Source organism: Strigops habroptila, chromosome 3 (genome assembly GCF_004027225.2).
Source record: "Strigops habroptila isolate Jane chromosome 3, bStrHab1.2.pri, whole genome shotgun sequence".
NCBI classification, from domain to species: Eukaryota; Metazoa; Chordata; class Aves; order Psittaciformes; family Psittacidae; genus Strigops; species Strigops habroptila.
This window is the reverse complement of record NC_044279.2, coordinates 21,237,026-21,258,315: the sequence shown is the minus strand read 5'-3', so window position 1 is coordinate 21,258,315 and position 21,290 is coordinate 21,237,026. Positions and strand designations below refer to the sequence as shown.

The 21,290-nt window shown below is 41.2% G+C and overlaps 2 protein-coding genes across 5 annotated transcripts in view; both read left to right on the top strand.

Moving 5' to 3' along the window:
* Positions 1-3,831, top strand: part of MAPK12 (mitogen-activated protein kinase 12) — a 34,770-nt gene extending 30,939 nt beyond the window's left edge. For 2 of the 4 annotated variants that reach the window (XM_030478309.1, XM_030478308.1), the window contains exons 11-12: positions 110-283; positions 1,085-3,831. In XM_030478309.1, coding sequence (XP_030334169.1) covers positions 110-283; positions 1,085-1,155 — 245 coding nt within the window. In that variant the 3' untranslated portion in view covers positions 1,156-3,831. The remainder of the gene's footprint in view (positions 1-109; positions 284-1,084) is intronic. The other 2 variants (XR_003990425.1, XR_003990424.1) reach the window with 2 other exon arrangements.
* Positions 3,832-17,642: 13,811 nt separating this feature from the next.
* LOC115604847 (secreted frizzled-related protein 2-like) lies at positions 17,643-20,407 on the top strand. Its single transcript, XM_030478307.1, has 4 exons — positions 17,643-17,929; positions 18,477-18,646; positions 19,546-19,638; positions 20,097-20,407. The coding sequence occupies exons 1-4, from the start codon at positions 17,643-17,645 to the stop codon at positions 20,405-20,407; spliced, it is 861 nt and encodes a 286-aa protein (XP_030334167.1).
* Positions 20,408-21,290: the final 883 nt, after the last annotated feature.

Here is a 21,290-nt window from a genome sequence, read left to right as displayed (position 1 = left end):
TCTGCTTTGTAACTGTGTATTTATTTGAAATATCTCCAAGGCAATGTTAACTATGCACAAGCTGGAGTCAGTAGTGTGATTTGAATACAGTTTCTTTTCTCTGCAATAGCTGTAAACCTTTTGGAGAAGATGCTGGTGCTGGATGCAGAGAAGCGAATCACCGCAGCTGAGGCTTTGATGCATCCTTACTTCGAACCAATTCACGACCCTGAGGAAGAAATTGAAGCTGAGAAATATGACGACACATTTGATAACATGGATCTTCCGCTAGATGAGTGGAAGCGTGAGTTTAGATTTGTGATGTTTTAAAAAATAACCAGATGGAAAGTCCATCCAGAAATAGGAATATTCCTCTTTACAAATAACGTTTTCTGCTTTTGGTGGAACAGAGTAAATAGACATCATTAAGATAGAGAAACACTATTGATAAGCCAGTGTTGTTCTTACCAAGGAATGATCCCCAAAGGTTTCTTCTCTGTCTCCTAACAGAGGCTCTCCTTCTCCTTCCTGTGTTTGTCCTCCTGTCCTCTGCAATGTAGAACAAAACCATTTCTGTAACATGTTCCTTCCAGTGGAGAGACAAGTGAACAGATTCCTCGCTGTTGGCTGTATAGGACTGTTGCTGTATAATGAAACAGTTGTTGGCATTAATATGGAGTTAGGTTCTCTCAGGGAGAGAAAACATACCTATCTCAGCAGACACTAACCCTGAATCTGGTTTTCATCTAATGTTAGAGGTTTGTATTTTGACTTTTAAGTGAGGACTTGACTTTTAAAGCTGATTTGCTGAGTAGCTCTTCCTGAGGATCTTGCCCACTATACTGTGAAGTTAATGCTTGCATCCCTTTGAAAGCACCCATAACATTTCAGTATTGGACTACTTCTTCAAATCTGAAATGTTGAAAAGATGATCCTTGATTCCCTTACTTTTTGTACTCTTTCTCTCCTTTTTGCCTGAAGAGGTCTCTCTCTTCCTGACCTAGACCAGAACCTAACCATGCTGGCGGTTGCACCTTGCTTGTATCTGTGCAGCTCCTTTTCTGATTAGACCAGCAACTCTTATGTTTATTCTGTTGTTTTCCAGGCATTACATATAAAGAGTTACTGAACTTCAAGCCACCACAGACTTTGGAGTCAAAGGAGACAGCAGTGTAATTCTATGACTTGGTCTTTTCAGAACTCAGAAGAAAACAAGAAAGTTGTAAATGTTTGTGAGATTTCAGGTGTATAAAACTTTTATAAATAAACTGGATATTATCTGTGTCATCTGCACTCTAAGAAAGAGCAATGTCTTACTCTGCATGTGGAAGTCGGTGCCTTTGGGAGTAGCATTTCAAAACTATCCAGAAACATTCCTGCCTACAACTTCTTCTTTCTGCTTGAAGGGATTCAGACTGTGATAACCTGGTGCCATCCTCAAAAGAGCAGGTAGGACTAATTCTTCCACTCAGAGATCAGAAGAGTACAAGTCACCACCCCAAGCAAGCTGAGACACAGAGTATGTCAGAGATGTGCTGTGACTGTTCTCCAAGGCCACTGAACTATCTTGAGTGCAAGAAGTATTCATGTGACTTTCTCTGGAATATTTCACCTTGGTAAGATGCCTGGGGAGGCTCGTCAGCCTCTGCTACCTCAGCTAGTGCAGCAGATAGTGGAAACAGCCCAAATCAATGCCTGTGTCCCCTGTGCTATGTGAGTGGAGGAGAACCTGGGCTCCAGCCAGTTCTGACAGATCTGGACAAGAAGCAGAGAAGTGTCAATGTCCTAGATGTTTTTCAAAGTAACCAGCGTAATAGGACATGACTTCACAAACACTTGGTGAACAGTCACTGGATAAACAATTGCTATCGAGGGGCACGATATTTTTCTCTAAATACAGTGCAGTCTCTTTATGTAATAGATGAGGGAACAAAGATTTCCAGGGAGAAATGAATTTTAAGATTTCCTAAAGTTTTGGAAGCTCTCTAGCATCTTAGTATTGAAATGATCACTGAGAAAGTACCTCTTCTCAGAGGACATACTGGTTATGGAATCAGCAGTGCTGATTTTAGAAGTAAAGCTGCATGCAGGCCACGTCACAGAAAATAAAATGAGGATAAAAATGCTACTCTGCAGCTGTTCATTGGGAATACCTGCAGCAAGTGGTTTTGTTCACACTGTACAGAAGTGGTGCCAGGTGCAGAATAACCATTCCTGGGTTTAGCCTTCTGAACTCATCTTACTTGGAAAAACCCTCGGACCTTCTGTTGAGAGGTGCCTCATCAAAAGGAGTCAGCTTCCTGATGGGATAGGTTAGTTAGACACTTCATGAGTTCCTGTTTCTGTCCATTTACTATATTTTCCTAGGTGCTTAGCTCGTAATAATTTCTCAGAGGTAGGAAGATAAATTGGCAAACCTTTGGTGTAGAATTTCCATGTGAGATTGCTTGTCCTTGCTAAAGGTAATGTCTTTACAATTGACTAGTTGGATGTGGATTATTCCCAATGCAATATGCCATTGTGTGTTGCTACTAAGTGCAAGAGTTGTGAAGGAAGACATTTGATCTTAGCAAGTAATAATCGGAAAAGAAGTAAGAAATTACTTGGGTTTTTTTGCTTTAATAACCAGCTTAAGCCAGAAGTTTTATCAAGACACAGTTCTGTTTTTCAATGAATGTTAAGTTAAACACCTGTAAATATTAGCATTTGTTTGCAAATTGTGATGAGCATTTATTAACTGAGATGGGCACTTAGAGAGACTAAATGGTGACAGAAACCTTGAATTATTGATGTATTTGACAAGTCATTAAAAAACAGAGTTTCAGGAATGCATAAAAAAAAAGCAGAGAATGTAATTTGAAACAAAACATTTTTCCACTCTACAGGTCACCTGAGGAAGGCACACTTAAGAGTCGTACCCCATTTTGCAATATTGACTTCCTGCTTGGACTACTCTTTTACGTTAACTAGGAACTTTAGTTTTTTACAGAACAGATGTTTTCTCTTAGGATCAAGCTCTGTGGTAGTCTTAAAAGTCATGGGAGAAAAGTGCTTACTGGAGTTAGTAGGCTTGATAGAGCCAGTCAATGGGAAATGAAAATTGTCAAAAACTTCTTTGAAAATACTCCTTCTGTATTTTAAATGGAACTGCAACATCCTAAATTCTAGCAAATATCTGAAGAGATAATGCAGGTGACTCAAATGTTAGTGAGACTTCGAGGGAGCATTATTTTTCATTGAAAAACTGCTTTGCATTTTCTTCATAAATGCCAACACTTCAGTGGGCATTTTCACTTCCCTAAAACTCTCCATTGGCTGAGGTGAGCTTTTCCCTCTCTTAGTACTGGAGAAGCAGCTAGCCCTCATGAGAAAGACATAAGAAGATAATGTTAGTTTTTCTAGATACTGGAGGAGTACAGAATGCTATAAATAACTGAAGAGAAGACCCTGGTGCATGTGCCAGCCAAGACAGAAGTACTGCTGTGCTGTCTCATCGGCAAGCAGCCCGTAAGGTAGAATAACAAACGTGGAAATTTTGTCACATCTTGGCAAGATGTTTCTGTGAAGAGGTTGAAATCTGTAGAAACAGCTCCAAATAGCAGTAGTAATTATCAGTATAAATAGCTCATTAAAAGAAATGCAAGGTGAAAGCAGAAATATTTTGCATGGGAGGCAGCTGCTGCTTCAAAGGGAGAGACAACGTTTCCTACGGTTTTATTTGCTATTTCTACTGGTGCTAAGCAATTCAGGAATAAGGACTCAATTTCTGTTTGCCTTAGAGAAATGTAAATACCTTTTGCATGTACTTGAAATGTATTGTGACAAATAAAGGTCGGGGTGTTGCTTTTTACACAGCAATGGTCTTATTTTCCCCATGTATATTCCCAGTTGTATCATCACTCCTGAAAATATTATTTTCTGTTTAAGGGAACGATATGAAACTTAATACTGTAGGTACATTTCATGTGATATGAGATGCTGATGTAGTTTATTTGGGAAGTCAGACTACTGATGTGAAACTTCCTCTTATTTTCCAAACTTCAAGTCATACACAGAGCTGGTCTGATTGTACTACTGCCACCTAATTTTTTCTTACAGCACCTTGGATTTTACCAGAAATCTCTGCTTTGTTCTGAAGGACAGGATTTCAGTCCTTAAATGCAGTTGCAATCCTCAGCCTGATTTTAAAAGCCAAATTGACAATCATCAAGCATTTGTAACTTTGAGTTGAACATGGTGAGTTAACAGAGTTCTAGGAGGATATATGGGACCTTTGTCCTGAAAACCCACATGCCCACTGACTGTTTGAGCAAGATTGTCCCCATTTGTATTAGTCTTCATTGTACTCATCGTTGGTGTTGAATTTTGATAATGTGGTGTTGTGGGCCAGATGTGGCATACGGTTTCACTTTTTGATTATTTGGGGTTTTATCTTGGGTTTTTTACAGGATAACGCTGAGATGAGTGCTAGTATGTGTCCTGCAAAATGTTTTCAGAAGATCCACTTTGTTCTTGATTGGAACTACCAGGCGTATGAGCTGGGTGGGATTCTTTGAGCTTTCTACTTTCTGATCTGCTGTTCACATGCGTATAGCAGATGCTTCTGATCTGCTTCAGCTAAGGTTGTCAGAGAACAAAGCATCTGTTAGATGCTATCATTCACTGGATCTTGGTATGAAATACTCCTGCAGGGCGTTAGATGGTCCCTGCAGGTACCAGGGGAAGAATAGAGGCTCATAACACCTGCCATATCTGCTGATTAATTCTCCATCTTCTCAATACACTGTAGGGCAACTGGTTGTGTAAGTCAAATAATACCAGAAGCAGTTTCGCAGACTACATACGTAAAATCTGAGAATTCAGAAGCATGAGTTGGAGGAAGATCAAGGGAGGTTTCCATCAGAGAGGCACTCTTTGAAACTCCATGGACCACCAGTTAAGGAGCAGCTCTTGTGCACAGATTTGCAGCGTTCTGGGATAGTAACATAATGATCTAAAAACTGCATTGCCACCTAGCAACCACATGGAGCTCTCAGGCATGGGAAAGATGCATGCTTTTCAGCTACCAAGAACAGCATCCCTCTGCAAGGATGTAAGTGGGACAAGGAAAGTAATTTAAGGATGCATGATTTTTGAATGCCATTATCCTGCTTTGCAAACAGAGCTCCTTTATGCTTAACGTCATCATATTTCCATGCTGGAGTTTTCTAGTTCACCCCAAGTGAAGCACTCCATTGCTTCATCAGTAAGCAATGAGGTGCGTTTCCCAGCTATGTTGAGTGATCCAGGCATGCAACTTCTATGATCTTCACTGAAGTATTTTGAATGTGCTCTTATCTTTGAGAGGGAAAAGAGGCAACTGTGAAGCAACCAAATGAAATTTAGTGAAAGAAATTGCTCAGGTCTGTTTGAGAATGCTCTCAGTTTTACAGTGCGGTGTCCTGGGGGCATGTGCTCGCAGGGAGCAGGAAATGACTCTTGCTGTGTTTGCATGGTGCCTGCAGCCGTGAGCCCTCAGCTGAGTGACACTCATGGTACTGACAACCAAAGACTGCCACCTCATCCAATTCAGTCTGACATTAATGGGAAATTCATTGTTATTATTATAACAGTAATATTATCATGGGTTATAACAGTAAAATTACAGTGCTCAGAAAACGATGGGCATTCAGTCCGCTGGGGGCCTGGGCCAAGAAAGCTTTTTTTCAGGCATTTTAAGAGCCCCGTTTGTACATGACAAGTGCTCCTGCTGCCAAGTAGTGCCACTTTGGCAGGTGTCCAACCATTTTGCTGTTCCTAGGAAACTCCTTACGTTTTGGGTTTGAGCCAGGGTTGAATTTCCTTTTTCATACGAACAGTAGTGTGTTCGTGTAAGGAAAGAAAATATGGCCGAGAAGTGTAACCAGAAAAACATTAACTGAAGTTTTCTCTAAAGCAAGCCCATTTCAAGGTCTAGGATAACATTATCAAGTAAAGGTCAGTTACGAGGAATCAAAATTGCTACCCGGGAAGACTCCTGAACCGTGGCTGGAGTAACCAAGTATTCTTGGTTAGAATTTGAACTCTTAAAAAAATCCCAAGAAGACTTTTAGTTTAATGCAGAAAATTAACATAGTATAAACTTTCAATAAAGAGGAAGTACGACTGGTGCACAAATGTCTGCTACCCCTGAAGCAGAGCTCCTTTGTAAGAGCACATTTGCATATTGATGAAGGAAGCACAACACCGCAGGGAACTTCCCTGGAAAGCATCCTTCAGAGGTGTACGTTCAGCTAGAAATACATGTGTTGTTCCATCTTGTTGGAATAAGATGATCAAATCAGGCAAATGTTTGATTCCATTTAAATGATTACATTAAATGTAAGGTGTCTTCAGTGAGTGTGTTAGCTAGGGGTTCTTAATTCTGGATTTTCAGGCTAAAATGTAGCCACAGGGAGATCCATCTCAGGGGTTCATCATAGTCCCAACAGTCTCAATCTGTCATGTCATTACTACTGTCAACACAGTTTACATAGGTGATAAGGAGTTCCTTGTCTATGTGTTTTATCACACAAGTTTATGTTATTTCCCTTCATGTGGTACCTTTTTCATTGAGGACAATGACTAAGTCTTCTCTAGGAACGTGTTAGGATGTTGTTACCAGAAAAGATAGCTCCTGCCCCCAAGCTCTTGCAGAAGGTGGCAACTATGTAATCACTGCAACAAGGCAGAATGTAGAGCATGAAAGAAAGCACTGTGTCGTGGTTGTGGTATCCAAAATGATTTGCTGTAGATGCTTTAGATCCTGCTCCCCACATCCGTCAGAGATGCCTTTGACTGTTTCTTGTGTTCTGGCTGGTTGGCTGGAGACCCGGTGCCTTCCTGCAGCGGGAAGTGCTCCGGGCTTGCACATGCAAGCCTGTGGGAGCTGCGTTGGACACGTGGGCTCTGCACTAGCAAAGTCACCAGGGCTGGGAGTGTTTCCAGGTGCTGACCTGCCTGCTCTGTTAAATCACTAACACAGTTATGGCCCGAGGCAGCTGCAGTCTTCCTGCAACTCCCCCAGCACAGCTGAGGAGCTGGCGGTGGTTGGATAGTGTTTCTGGGGGCAGTGGGAAGCCATCAGCCAGCTTTAGAGGGCAAGAGGCTTTCATAGCATGGGGTTGGACAGTTTCTTGCCAGCTGGAGTTCTCAGATTCAGCAAACTGCTCCAGGCATGGTTAATTTACTAGCACAGACATGGGCACAGAGCCAACAGTGGCTGGAAAATTGGGCTCACCCCAAAGTGATGGGTGTGTACACTGTAATGCCTCTGTGCTGTTGTCCTCTAGCCATAAGATAATACAAATGCAGCCTTTGTGCAGTAGCTGTTTAGGACAGTGTGATGGTGAGCTCTGCTCTAGGGGTTGCTCTCAGAGGTTCAGCTGCCAGCGCTGGAGGCCAGCTCAGAGCTCATGCAGCCAAAGGCGGCCCCTTCCTCATGGAGACCCCAGGGGGAAGCTTCCAGACACTGCAGGGCCAAACCCTGGCTGGGGGAGCTGCTTCCAGCTGAGGCTCTCGCCTTGGCCCTGCCTGTGCTGCAGCTCCCCACACCCCACAGCTCTGTGCCTGGCCATGGGTCCCGCTGAGCCGCCACCACCTGCGGGCTGATGTCCCAGCCTGGCCTATCCCTATCCCCAGGGATCCCCGCACACCTGGCGCTGGGGCTGTCCCTGGCTGCCCCCCACCTTCTGCCCTGACCTAGATACGGTGTTTTACTTTAAATTGGGGTCAAGTTGAAACAATTTATTGGCAGTGCTCAAAAATAAAATGGAATCAGTACATATTTTTGCTGCCATTTGGCAAATCTACTATAAGTCACTGTGATTCCCTATTTGTTATTAACAGGATTTGGACCAAGTAAGTGTCATAACATCATTTGCCCTAATGAAGTTTTTCATACATGATGCATGTGTGCCAAAGGTAATGATGACTTAGGAAAGTAACTGCAAGAGAGCACAGATTTCCTTTAAAAAAAGAAAAGATGATACAGGAAGATTTTTCAAAGTTATTACTAATATCTTAAATAAACAGACTCGTCAAAGAGGGGTAAAACCGCAGCAGTGAGAATACTGTGAATGCTGAGATCGAGTCCTGCCTTGCTGGCTGAGCGGGAGGGCAAAGTCAGCAGGGTACAAATAAACTGCGGGTCCCATGTCACGTTACAGGCTTTAACATGACTTCTCTTACGGCTTCCAAACACACTGGTAGTGCTGTACATTAAAGTTGCTGAATTATCAGGTGTGAAACTATGGCCGCACATAAACAAGTGAATGTTTGGAGACTCTGTAAAATGAGTGGGATTCTCTTTACAAACAGCTCACTATAACTGTAATTACTGTAGCTACCCACCATTGCCATTTTAAATCTCTAAAACAGAACATTAACTACTTTTCCTTAGGTTTCTCAATTAATTTTATAGCTTTTTATGCTTTAGGGCTGGATTACTGATTTTGATCACCTGGATTTGATGAGATTCATGTTATGAACTTACTGCATGTCTTCCAGCTTTTAAATTGCTTTCCATAGCTAGCGTTTGGCACCATTAAAGTACTTTGAGATATAAATTATTTATAAAAAGGGAAAATTGGCTTTGCACTGTAACCTCAGATTTTAGCAGAGGGGTAAGCACGACTCCCATGAGAAAATGCTCAGGAAAGGCTGAAGAGCCAAGCTGAGCATGCGGAGAGCATCACTGTGCCCCCAAAATTTTGCCTTAATAGGCCAAATTCATACCAGAGAGTGCATGAGGGCTCCCCTAGGGTTAATAAATTCTTCTCTAATATGGTGATGTGACATCATCAGCTGATTCATGTATCCTTTGTGATCAGTTAGTAGGTTTAAAGAAGACTAAATCTCTTTCTTCTTGTCCAGCAATGTTAGGCATTAAAAAACGGGCATGTCAGTAAGGCTGGTTATGAAAAGCCTGTACCAGAAACGGTCCTTTCCTCTTGGAAAGCAGAAAAATGAAAACTTGGAAGTACACCAATTTGAAGCGCCCTCATTTTTCTGTGTTAGCTTTTCTGTGTTTATCTATCCAAGCAGTGTTCTTAGCACATAAATCAAATGCCACTAATCCTTAAAAAAAGAAATAGCCAAGTGAATGTTCTCACATGTGTGGGCATGGACCCAAACTGGCTTCTTCCCCCGGAGTGCAGGGAGGGAACAGCTGTGTAAGGACTCCAGTAAGCACAGGGAGAGAAGTTGTTCCTTTTAAAGCTTGGCATATGCACCTGCAGCATCCCTTTCTAGAGCCAAGACATTAGGATGAGGGTATTTACTCACTAAACCGTATGGCAGGGTAAAGTACCTTCCATACTGAATCCTTTTTTAACATCGTGTTCCCAAACCAAACATTTCTATGTAACCTCCTGAAAGATCATTCACCAAAGAGTGGAACAGGTGGCCTGGTTAGATTGGTCACCCCTGTCAGTCTTACTCAGATCAAGGTATGCCGTGAGAACCGCACTGACATCAATAGGATGTATTGTAGCACTCAGCAGAAGCAAAACAGGCAGAATTTTGGCTTTCAAGGTATAATGGGCTATAGAAACTGTCATTGCCTTCCTTGGGTACAGGATCAGCCTATCAATAATTCCAGTACTTCTGTTTCATTTTCATAGAATATCAGGAAGAAAAATACTACTCAGCATAAGCAAGGATGGCAAAATCTGATGGGGGAGAAAAAGAGGGAAAAGAAGTAGAGAGCATTTCCTCACACAACCAAGTGCTCAGGTTGGTATCACTCTCTGGATGTACTTTGTAAAAATAGTTTTCTCTCTTACCAAACAAAACAAGCTCTCCTGCCCTAGTACATTTAACATTAGTAATGTTGTAGTAGAGATATAACAGGGCTTATGGGGAGTGGTGATGGCTTTTATCAGACAGACATAACCAGGGGAAAAAAGCTGAAGAAGCTGTCAGGCAAACATGCTCCTTTTAAGGTCTGAAATTAGAGCTGCAATCACAAATCTTTTGTCTTTGGATGCTCCTGAGTCTAATTTCAAAATACCTTTCCCTCTAAACTATTTGCCCCTCTATGGTTTCCATAATGAAAAGAGTCTCCTGTGGATACAGTTATCATTCTCTGGCCACTGCAATCAGCATGAAACCCTTAATGCTATTTAGAGAATGAAAATGGTTCCTAATAAAAAAACCCAAAACAAAACAAAACAAGCCCCTTCTGATTAATCTTAAATTTAACTATTTCTTTAGTTCTCCCTCCCTGAGGGAGAGAGAAGTAAACCACAGTTTTAAAGATGGTTTAGGTACTGTTTGATTTTGAGCCATTTCTAAATGATTGCTGTATATTTTGTCCTTATTTATTCAGCTCTTACTGTTGTGTAGCTATTTAGGATGGATTTATCTCCGTTTCATTTCCTGGTAGTGTCACTGGAAGAAAATGATTGCCCTGGGATGAAGGTAAAGGGCTGTGAAAGCCAAATGACATTACAACATTTCACAGGCAGGCCACGCATGGTCTGCGTCCAGATTAGCAAATGGGTGATGGAGTCATGGACCCTCTAATCCTGGCCTGCAGGCTGAAGGGCTCTGCCTATGTTTTTAAATCCAAGTAGGGTTTAATCATTAGGGTGGAGACTTCTTTATCTGTGAACTTCTCTTCAAGATAGGGTAATAGAAACCAAATGTCTTTGATCTCAACAGAGGCAATGTGTGCAACACAAGCCACAGGGAAAGAAAAGGAACCAGAGCATACAGAGCATTTCCGCACACAACCAAGTGCTCAGGTTGGTATCACTCTCTGGACGTACTTTGTAAAAACATTTTTCTCTCTCAGCAAACAAAAGCTCTCCTGCCCTAATATGTTTAACATTAGTAATGTTGTAGTAGAGATATAACAAGGCTTATGGGAAGCGGTGATAGCTTTTATCAGACAGACATAACCAGGGGAAAAAAGCTGAAGAAGCTGTCAGGCAAACAAAGCCTGGGCTGCTATGCGCTGTTATAACATCAGATGCTAAAAGCCTTTCCTCTGGGTGGCTGGGGTATATAGAAGTTAGACGCAAAGTAACTCCAAGCAACTTAAAAGGGACAGGCTCCAGGCGTGCTGGAGTCAGCAGAACACTCACCCACGGTTTTACGTGCTTAACTGATAGAGTTATCTCCAGTGACAGCCAGAAGCCAGACATAATTTTCATGACTTAATGTGTTTCTGTCTTATCTTGATGATCAGTATACAGGCCACAGACAAAGAAAGAATCAGGGGGAATAGACAAGATGACCCTGTTTACTTTCTCAATCGACTACAAATAGCTGGCATGTACTTGCTGTTTACTTGTAGCCCAAACAGCTGTTTCCCTCCTCCTTATAGAACAGTCTTGAGCCTACCTTTACTCCCTTTTGTTCATGCAGGTTTGGAAATGGTTTGGTGTGCTCTCCATTTAACCTCACTTCTTATTTCATTTGGAGCTGCTCATGATGGACCTGCATGATGGGGACTCAGCTATGATGATAGAAATTTGATAGAGAGAAAACCAGCATCAGCCCAGTTGCCAAAAGACTGCCCAAACTGCTGTAGTCTAAAAGAAACAGGAACAAAAATTGTGCCTGAAATATGTGAAACTCCATTTGTCAAATGGTTCTTCTTCCACAAAAAGAAATCAGAGCAAAACTCAATTGAAACCCAGTAAAACCGACTAAAAACTAAAAAGACAAATAGGCAGAATCAGCCCCACCAGCAAATCAATACCAACTGAAAAGAAAAATCCTAAGAAGTTTAATTTTTTTACCTGAGGGCAGAACAGAGAAGAGTGGCTATTACTCCTGGCTCTCTGTGGAAGGTGCTCATCTGGTACATGATCAATAGTGTAAAACCCTAAACTCAGACAGATTGTATTTTGCTCCCACCTGAAAGCCATCATTTGGAATTTGCTTGCCCTGGAGCAAAACCAACACCATTAAGCCTGCTGCACTGCTCATGATTGAAGAGCAAAATTCCACTTTCTTAATGATAATTGTGCCAGGGCTTTTCTCCTCCTTTCAGCTACCTTTAAAGCAAACAGCTTCACACAGCATTTAGCCAATATAGTGTTTATTATAAGGCCCTGCTGTGCAGCACATGGGATATGGCCTGAGTGCAGTTTTATGAACATGCCACTAGTAAGTTAGTACAGAATTTCAGTTCTTCCCCTAAAATCACTTTACACAACTTGTCCTGCTCTGCAGTGACAAAAATATTGCTGGGCTGGAGACCTGAAAGGTGAATGAGTCAATGAATATTGCAATGGGTTGTATGCCTGCATTGGCTGCTAGCTGGTTAGCAAGTCATCTAATCTCCCTGTGCCCTTCCTCCATCCCTGATTTACTCAGCCTACTTAGGAAATGCTACTTACCCAGGTTTTGTATAGTATTCAGTACCCTTGTGCCTTTAGGTGACACTGATGGAATCTGTGCAGGTACTCACACGCCTCCTCCCTGCTCTTGTAGCATCTGAATGCTTCATATTCAAACACATTTAATGTCCAGCATGACCCTGGCACTATTAACCAGGACAGGGTATGTGTGGAGGAGTACAATGCAGTGGGCTTAAAGGTTCCACAGCAAGCTTCTGGCAGGGTCAGAAAACATCGAACTTCTCTTTGACTATTAAAACAAACTTTCCTGTGAGTTAATTGATTGATAGTAATAAGGACAGAGCTCAGCATGCCAGAGCACTGAGCCTTTAACAATTTGCATTACAGATTTATAAGGAAATACAGTATTCCTGTCCTTTAAAAATTAAAGGAATGCTAAAGCCATTGTGAGAAATAAATTAACGAGGCCTTTTCAAAATCATCTATGACTCTTCCTCTGCAGATACCATCATGGCCTAATTGTATTTTTTCATAAAGCAAAGGACACGTTATTAAACAAATCCTGCCCTGCTGAGTAAGGATGCTGGTCCAGCAAAGCTGTCATCAGAGTGAGGACCGCCTCTCCACAGCCTTCGTTTGTGACCTTCTTTTGTGGATGCACGGTTACAAGCTTTGATCCTTGTCTAGAGCCTTGCACCTCTGCAATTAGACTCCAGATAAAAATGACTCCAGCTGAATATTGCAACAGATGCATAGATTCAAACCAAAAATGCCTCCATATGCTAGTTTGCTCTCAAACTGCTACTTTCTTTGAAGAAAAAATCAGTCCCATTTCTTACCGGGGTCTGATGGGTGGCTCCTTGTTAATCTCTGTCTGTTTCCCTGGTAACAGTCAAAGGAGTCAGCACAGAGCAGCCTCCAGGTGCTCTTCCTGTTATCAGGGTCCATCAGCAGGTGACTGTTGCTCATATCCAGGAACAATAAATGCAGCCGGTGGCTAGGGGAACAACCACACAGCTTTCTTCAGATGCCTCAAAGAGCCTTAGCTGGACTCCAGATTTCTAGTTTCTCTAAACCCTCAGGTCTTGTATTTTACACTGTCTGTGCAAAACGTATTCAGAGGCTGCAATTCATGTGGTAGTTTGCTAAACTAGTCTTCTTTTTTTTCCAGTTTAAACAGTCTTTATTCAAGCAACCTCTACACACACATGTCACTGTGATTAGAAATACTGTGCCCCCACCAGCTTTTGTGTAAGTTGAATGTTTAGCTGGTGTGGCAACAGTAAATGAGTTTACTGTTCCCAAAAGCGAGCTGTGTGAATATTTGCCTGACATTTTTTTCCACACCATGTCAATGAGCAGCTGAGAGTTTGCAAAAAAGGTGACTCTATGGCACAGCAACGTGTGCTGCAGCTCATGCCCCTGCTGAGGAGACAGTATCTGGCTGACTTGAAGCAACGGCAATCGACTTTACGTGTTCATTTTTAATAACTGCTCTGCAAGACTCCTGCTAAAAATGATAAATGACTTGCTGTCAAACAAAGCTTGAAGGTAACATCTGCTCATGAAGAACACCAAAATAATTAAGCCTAAACAGAAGCACAGCCAAAGTCTTTCCCTTGCTTAAAAGTGAGTATAGCAAAAAGAAGTGTCAAATTGCCAAATTCTTTGGTAAATGACACAGAAAATGACACAGGGTAAGTCATTTGACCCAGCTAACATCTTGAACCCAGTGACTGTCAGAAGAGAGAAGAATCAGAAGCTCCCATAAATGATGCTCTTTCCTGACCCGAAAAAAAAAAAGCAAGCTAACAAAAATGACTGAATGACAGACAATGCGCTGGTTTCGGATCCAGCTTAACCCAATGCACTCACAGGTGTCCAGCAAAGGCATTTGTGCACATTTTGTACTCAGAGCTGGTGTTGATCCTTCAGCCCTCAAGTGAGCTTTGTCATTCCTGACAAACATGTAGTCTTACGATTCCCTGGGTGAATGGCTACTCTGGTCAAAACAGCAAGGAAACAAGAAGAAACAGAAGCAAAGCAGGTGGCTTGCCGTCCTTCTGATGGCCTCCGCACTCTTGAATCCTGTAGGCTCTCCACTGAAGCACCGTGCCAGATGTGGCTGAGCAGTAGTGTGCTCCTTCCTGTCTCACTGGAGGCCTTAACCTTCCTGCATGGTCAGACCCTCAGCCTTCAATGATACCACTGTACTCACATGGAGAAAAACTGTTTTCTTTAGCATTACAAAATGATGACCCATTGAAAGTGAGCTCACCAAAAGCAAAACACCAAAAGATAGCTGGCCACCTTTGAGGCATATCTGAGGCTAAAAGAATCTTTAAGGTACAGCTCTGCAGTGGCTCATAAATGACCTACCTGCTGTGAAGCCCTGGTAGGAAACTGACTCAGATGCACAATTATTTATTTCTAAGACAGTTCCTATGGTGACTAATTTGTCAGGAGAGGTATTAGGTCTTATTAGATCATCTTCATCTCACACTCTCTCGTTATGCCTGTCTCCTTCTGTCCATCAGTGGTGGCCCAGAGGGAGCTCTCAGAATCAGACCTGCTATGTCAGAAGCCAGCATGCCTGGTCTTGGGTACAGCCAGAGTTTGGCCTAGCACGGGATGGTTTGCAAGGCATACCATGGTGGGAAGAGGCACAGCAAGGCCCTCGGCAGCACCACAGAGCTGTTCTTTGCAGGGCAGCACAATAACCCCTCATTACCTGGAGTAACAGATTTGACTCAGGTTTTAGGGTCAATCAAGTTTTTTTGTAGGTTGCGAGGCAGTGACAGAGAAAAGCATCTAAATAATTGAGAGACCAAATATTCTTTCTTAATATATATTTTATATCACTCAGGAATATGCATGCAATACCATGCCATAGATGCAACAGAAGGCTTTCCTTCTCCAGAGATCTTGCCACCTACTTTCAGATAGCAATCAGATGAGAAAAGTATTACAAAAGAATACTCTTAGGGTCAGAGAGGAATTTGATTAGTTTCATAGAATAAAGGGGTGACTTGGTAAAGATGTCAGCAATGCAGATGGATGCAGAAGCCTGCTGGAGAAGGGAGACACTCCCATATGGAGTCCAGTTTCACTCCAGTTGCGGAACACCGAAGTGACGCTCAGATGAGAAACGTCAGGGTGTCTGCAAGATCTCTGGAGCCTGTGCGAGCTGAACTCTGGACCCTACACAGCCGTGCCTGTGCATAGGAGGCGAGGCTTACAGCTTCGCTCTGAGTATGGTGAGAGCCAGATGACACCAGGCAGCCAGTCAAAGCAGCTGCACAGCTGGCTGGGCATGCGGGTCTGCCCTCTCCCTGTGCTGAGCAGCTTTGTGTCATCACTTCATTGCAGAGTGGTAGCAAGAGCATCTATGAGAAAGTGTGGCCCCCAGGGATACCTGCATAGATTTAACAAGAAAACGGGACTTTTACTGAGTTTTAGTAAAGCTCTTCAACTTCTTATAGAATACATGGAGCTTTACCATGTATTCTTATGGAATACATGGTAAAGGGATGCTACCATCAGGCCTAAATCGGCCCGGTTAGGTATTCAGTTCCTCTCCTTTGAAATGAGATAAAAGATACAGAGAAACCATGTTTATTGGAAAAAAACCCCAAAACAACCCAGAACCGGCAACAAAAGATGAAAAGAAAAACTAACAATTCTTTTTAATACATCTTTAGTTACTGGAACCTTGAATGCTGTCATTTTTTCTGACTTATTTATACAGATACTGTCATTTTCCCAGTAGCTTAGAGTAAAGAAGACAGCTAAGGAGTCAGTGACACTTTGTCATTGGTTTCAAAGATACTAGGATTAACAATCTAACATTTAGGTATAAACATGTAAATGATATGTAGCACATTGTCTAAATGTGCTACATCTAGGTATAAGCACAAAAAGCTGCTGTTTCTGAAAAATGTATTTCAAACAAGCATCAGAAATACTAGATGATACACTAGTACGAACATACTCATTTTAGCCTAATAGTCAAGCCAGATATTTTACAGTAGATCTACCTAATTATTATTAATACCTGAACATTTCTGTTAATAAAAATGTAGTAAGAAATGGAAATAAAAATTAACACCCGTAACTAATTGGAAAACTGTTTTCATCAAATGAAAAGTTTCCACAAAATGTTTTCTTTAAATCTTCAACTCTTTTAACTAAGAATCTGACTTTTCTGTTCATAATAGGTAAACTACACATTACCCATACCCACTGTCACCTTAAGTGATTGCAAAGTTTCTCTATAGCAGAGCTGTTTGTCAGTACTATGCTAAGAAGTGAAGTACTCAGTCAGTAGTTTTGTTAGCTTTTCATTAAGAAAGTTACTACTACTTTTTTTTTTTTTTTTTGTACTATGAAGAGAAATAGTACACATCTGGTATAATTTACTTTCATACAGCTTGATGTAATAATAATGTATTAATAAATAGGTGAAACGCTGCATTATTTGAGTAATTTTAAGTGTAGCCAGTTTCATTTGAAATAATAATAATGTTTCTCCATATGTGTACTGCCTTTTCATGCTGAATATATACCGATAGCTACAAGAGTCCTACAATATTAAATCCACCACTGAACTTGAATAAATAAAAGATGTAAGCTCTACAGCCATCTGGTAGGCACATACCCCAATCAGTAAAACAATTCCTTATTTTCAGGTCTATTAAAATTAATACAAGTTAGGACCTTTAGTATGTAACAGGATAGGGATCCAAATTTCCAGACAAAACACTTGGCTCTTCATGGGAGGCTGTCTCTTTTATAGTGCTTGACCAAAGAAAGTATCTCTTCTACATTGTAAAACAGTGGAAGAGACACAGGCAATTAGCACAAGCAAAACATTTTCACTTGATAAGTCAATCTACGCTGTTTTTTTCTGCCCTGTCAGCAGTGTCTGAAAACAAAGGAGACACAGCAGCCCCAGGAGACAGCTTGTCTGCCCAACCGCTTTTTTGGGGATTTCTTAATTTGTTTTAGAAAGCACAGAACAAACCTTCTAGGTGTCAAAATTTAATATGCCACATAGCATGCTGCAGCCACTGACACCATGGGACACATGAAGTCTATACCAAACCTGTGTCTTTAGGGAACATGCTTCTATACTTTGTCTCCACCTCCCTGATTATCACAACAATCCCTTGAATAGGCAATAAGACCTGGTCTTGTCTCAAGTGATTTGATAAGCAGTTGATAACCACAGTTCATTAAGCTCTTGGGATATATAAGCCACAAGGTTTCAGCATACCCTGGCACTTAGGGGCTTGACAGCTGCCTGCTCAGCAGCCCAGGAGCCACTGGAAGATGTTCTTGACTGCAAAAATACTTGTTTTTGCTGTGAATGGTTTCCTAAGAGTGGCAACAGGCTTTGACATTGGATTATCCACGAAATGCGTAGTGATACCCAAGGAGATGGGCATGTGCCACAAGATTGGATACTCTGAAATGAGGCTTCCCAACCTGATGGGACACACCAGCATGGCAGAGGTTATCCTAAAATCCACCACCTGGCAGCACCTTGCGCACACGGACTGTCACCCCCACGTGAGGACATTCCTGTGCTCCCTGTTCGCTCCCATCTGTTTAGATACGTAAGTACCACAGCGCAGTACAAAACTCCAGCTTTTATTTGCCAGAACAGGGATCAAATGAGATGAATGTTTATCATAATCTAAAGGCAATCTCCACTTTTTCTGGAGTAATTCTAACTTTTTTGTACTCATCAGAAAGAAAAGTACTGAAAACATGTTCCACTTCCACTTCAGTTTGCCTTGGGAAAATGAATGCTGTTGTCAAGGGATATCATGTTTTATTTTGTTACAGTTTAAACTTTACTCTTGTTAATTTAGCGTTGAAGCACCTATTGTGAATAGAATCAAGCTCATGCTGAAGCTTTTTTAGGTTGTAATAAAAGAATTTTAAAAACTGTGACTTAATCCTGTAAGCTCAGTGAAATCCATGTGCAAACCACTCACACAGTTTGCACAGCTGCCATTTCTAGAACTATATTATTATTGAAAGATGCTAAATATCAGTGCAGATGATTGATGTACTTTGCAGAGAAATCACTGTTGCAATAGTTTCTGTTATCACTGGGTGAGTTTAAGTGATTCAGCCTGGTATTTCCTCTGGCCACAGGTTTATCCATCCTTGTAGGAGTATGTGTGTTGCTGTTCGTAACAGCTGTGCCCCCGTGCTCGCCTGCCACGGACACCCCTGGCCTGACAGCCTGGTCTGCGATCGATTCCCTGCAGATGAGGACATGTGCCTGGCATCTCTCCCAAAGGAATACAAATACTTGCACAAAGGTAGCTGGAAGACAGTGGAGGGGAGGGTGGCCCTACTCTATGCTCCTGGGAATCAAGGAGATACAGCGGACACTGCTCCCAGGCAGTCTGTGATTTTATAGGTGGAGTCATGTCTATCTGTACTGTTCATGGAGATGGCAGGGGAAAGTGCTGGAACTTGTAGCATGAGCTGCAGCAGACCTCAGGTGGTGTAAATCAGCATCACTTTAAAAAAAGAAAGTGTAGTCTATGCTTAGATAGCGGAGGAAGGCAGTTATCACCTGCACTGCTATGGGCAGTATCATAGCCATGGTAGCACACTGTGTTTGATTTATTTTGAGGTCTCTTTATAGACTTATCAATGGCCCTTATCACAAATAAATTTACATATAGAATAAATTAATTCTCATATCAGCTTAGAAAAGTTGGAATTATTTATTATCTGATTTTTATTTTTTTTTTTTAGGGAAAACAGAGATATCATGACAATAATGTTCAACTATTCAGATGTACTCAGGCTTTTTAACTTCTGCAGAAAACAGTAGGACTCAGTTGCTGCTATCACACCCAAACTCATGTATTCACAATCCTAGTGCAGCTGCATCCAGAGTCACTGATAGAATCAGCCACCTAACCCCTTTCCCACCCACTGCAGCAGTATTAAAAATAATACTGTATTTGTTATTGTATTTGATGCTGATAATTGAGCTTGCCAGTTCAAACAAGGACTGAATGCACATGGAAAATTAAACTTTTTCATCCCTAGCCATGTTTTCAGAGACTTTCTGTATTATCACTGACCAGTTGTGTATTTTCTCTGTCACCCCTGTGGTTAAACACTGGGCTCTCAGCTTTGGCAGCAGAAAATCAAACCAAAAGATTCTAAAACACAATGATAATGCTTGGTAATTTCTCAGCAGCCCTACCAAAGCCTGCCTGCCAGACCTGCCCAGCAGTGGAGGAATTCTTTACACACAAGACAGTTCTCGAAGTTTTCTGTGACAGTAACTTTGGTAAGTCCTTGCTAATATGGCTGCTATTAAAGAAACTAACGACTCTCCTTCTAAAATGCTTTAAAATTAGGATTACAATAATGACAGTTTCTGCTGTAATTTAAAAGGATTAAGAGTTTGACTCTTAACTTTGGATTGTTTTTTCAGAATATGTTCTTTCAAATCAAAATATAAGGAGGATTTATTTTGCATGAAAGATTTATCAATGATCTAGTTTACAATCAAACAGCTCTTCTGTTCTTGTTTAGTTGGCTACATTGTGGCACAACATACTTTATGGAAAGTATTTCTGGCAAAGCAGCCATTAAAAAGTATACTGCTGCTAGAGAAGGCCTTGCCGTAGTCTATCAGCATTAATTATGATAGTATTTTTAAGGAATCATCCTGCTTTCATTGGTAGTGTCTTTTTTGGCATTTGAATAAATGGAGTGACTCACACATTTCCTTTTTTAACTCAGCAGTGAGAGTAAAGCTGTCCAAGAAGAGAACAGTATTTGATGACCAAGAGTATAACATTGAATGCCAAGTGGAATTCATTACCCAGAGCTCACTCTTGCCTTATGAAACTCAGAGTATGATACAACAGTGGCTGCTTATTAATGAAAACTGTACACAGAGGATGACTCCGACCCATCGTCCCATGGTGTATCTCCTTGTGGGCAATATTGAAGAGGGCATCATTTTAGTAAAACGGGTTTATCGTTGGCAGAGGAGGGACTCCCAGCTGACTTTGGCCACTCAGAAGTGGAGATACCATAAATGCTTGTAAATATTTATCACATTATTTGTAAAAAGATGATTATACTTTCATGCCAAACCTACCTTGTAAATAGGAATGTATTATAAGCGGAATGTAAAGTCTTAATTTCTTTTAAAATTGTATTATAAGTTGAACTTAAAGCCCAGCATTATCAGGCCTCCTTTCTGTAGCGTTACAGCTAATGACATGAAGTTTGAACTTGGTCAATCATGTATAAATATTCCTTTGAGTTATTGCAAAAAAATTTTGTACTATGTGCAAAACGTAGCGTAAAACAGTTTTAATCCAGCTAATACATATTTATATACCATCCACTCTGCCATTTTCTTCAGTTACCTAAATTTTCCCTTGCTTAATGTATCATTAACCCACATCATTTTCTCCCATTACAGTATCTTAAAGAAAGGCAGCCCTCTGCTGGTCGCTTTTGCCGGAATCAAAGTGGAATAAATAGGAATAAGTAACTAAACATGATGTGGTTGGCCCCAGGCACAAGATTTAATCACTGTGTGTCATTTTACAATGACAGAGCTGATAGTGTTCAACTGGAATCACAATCAGGTCCCTGCTACTAAAAGGTCCCTTTTCGTTTTCAGACACATTACAAAAGCCAATGTATAAACTTTACCAGTTGTCTAAGTGGTCTGCAGGGAACTAATGGAGTGATAATACTTAAGAAGTGCGAAATATTACAGGTGTCACATGATTAACATCCTTATTGTCAGTGCAGCACACTAATACTAAAGACGACATGAAGATGGACAGACCTTGACTTAATTTTAGTTTTATAAATGTGCATAATAGACATAACAACAGGTAATTGATAATACTCAAATTAGAAGCTATTTCAGCAATACAGTGTCTATTATGGTCATATTTTCTTGAAACAAAT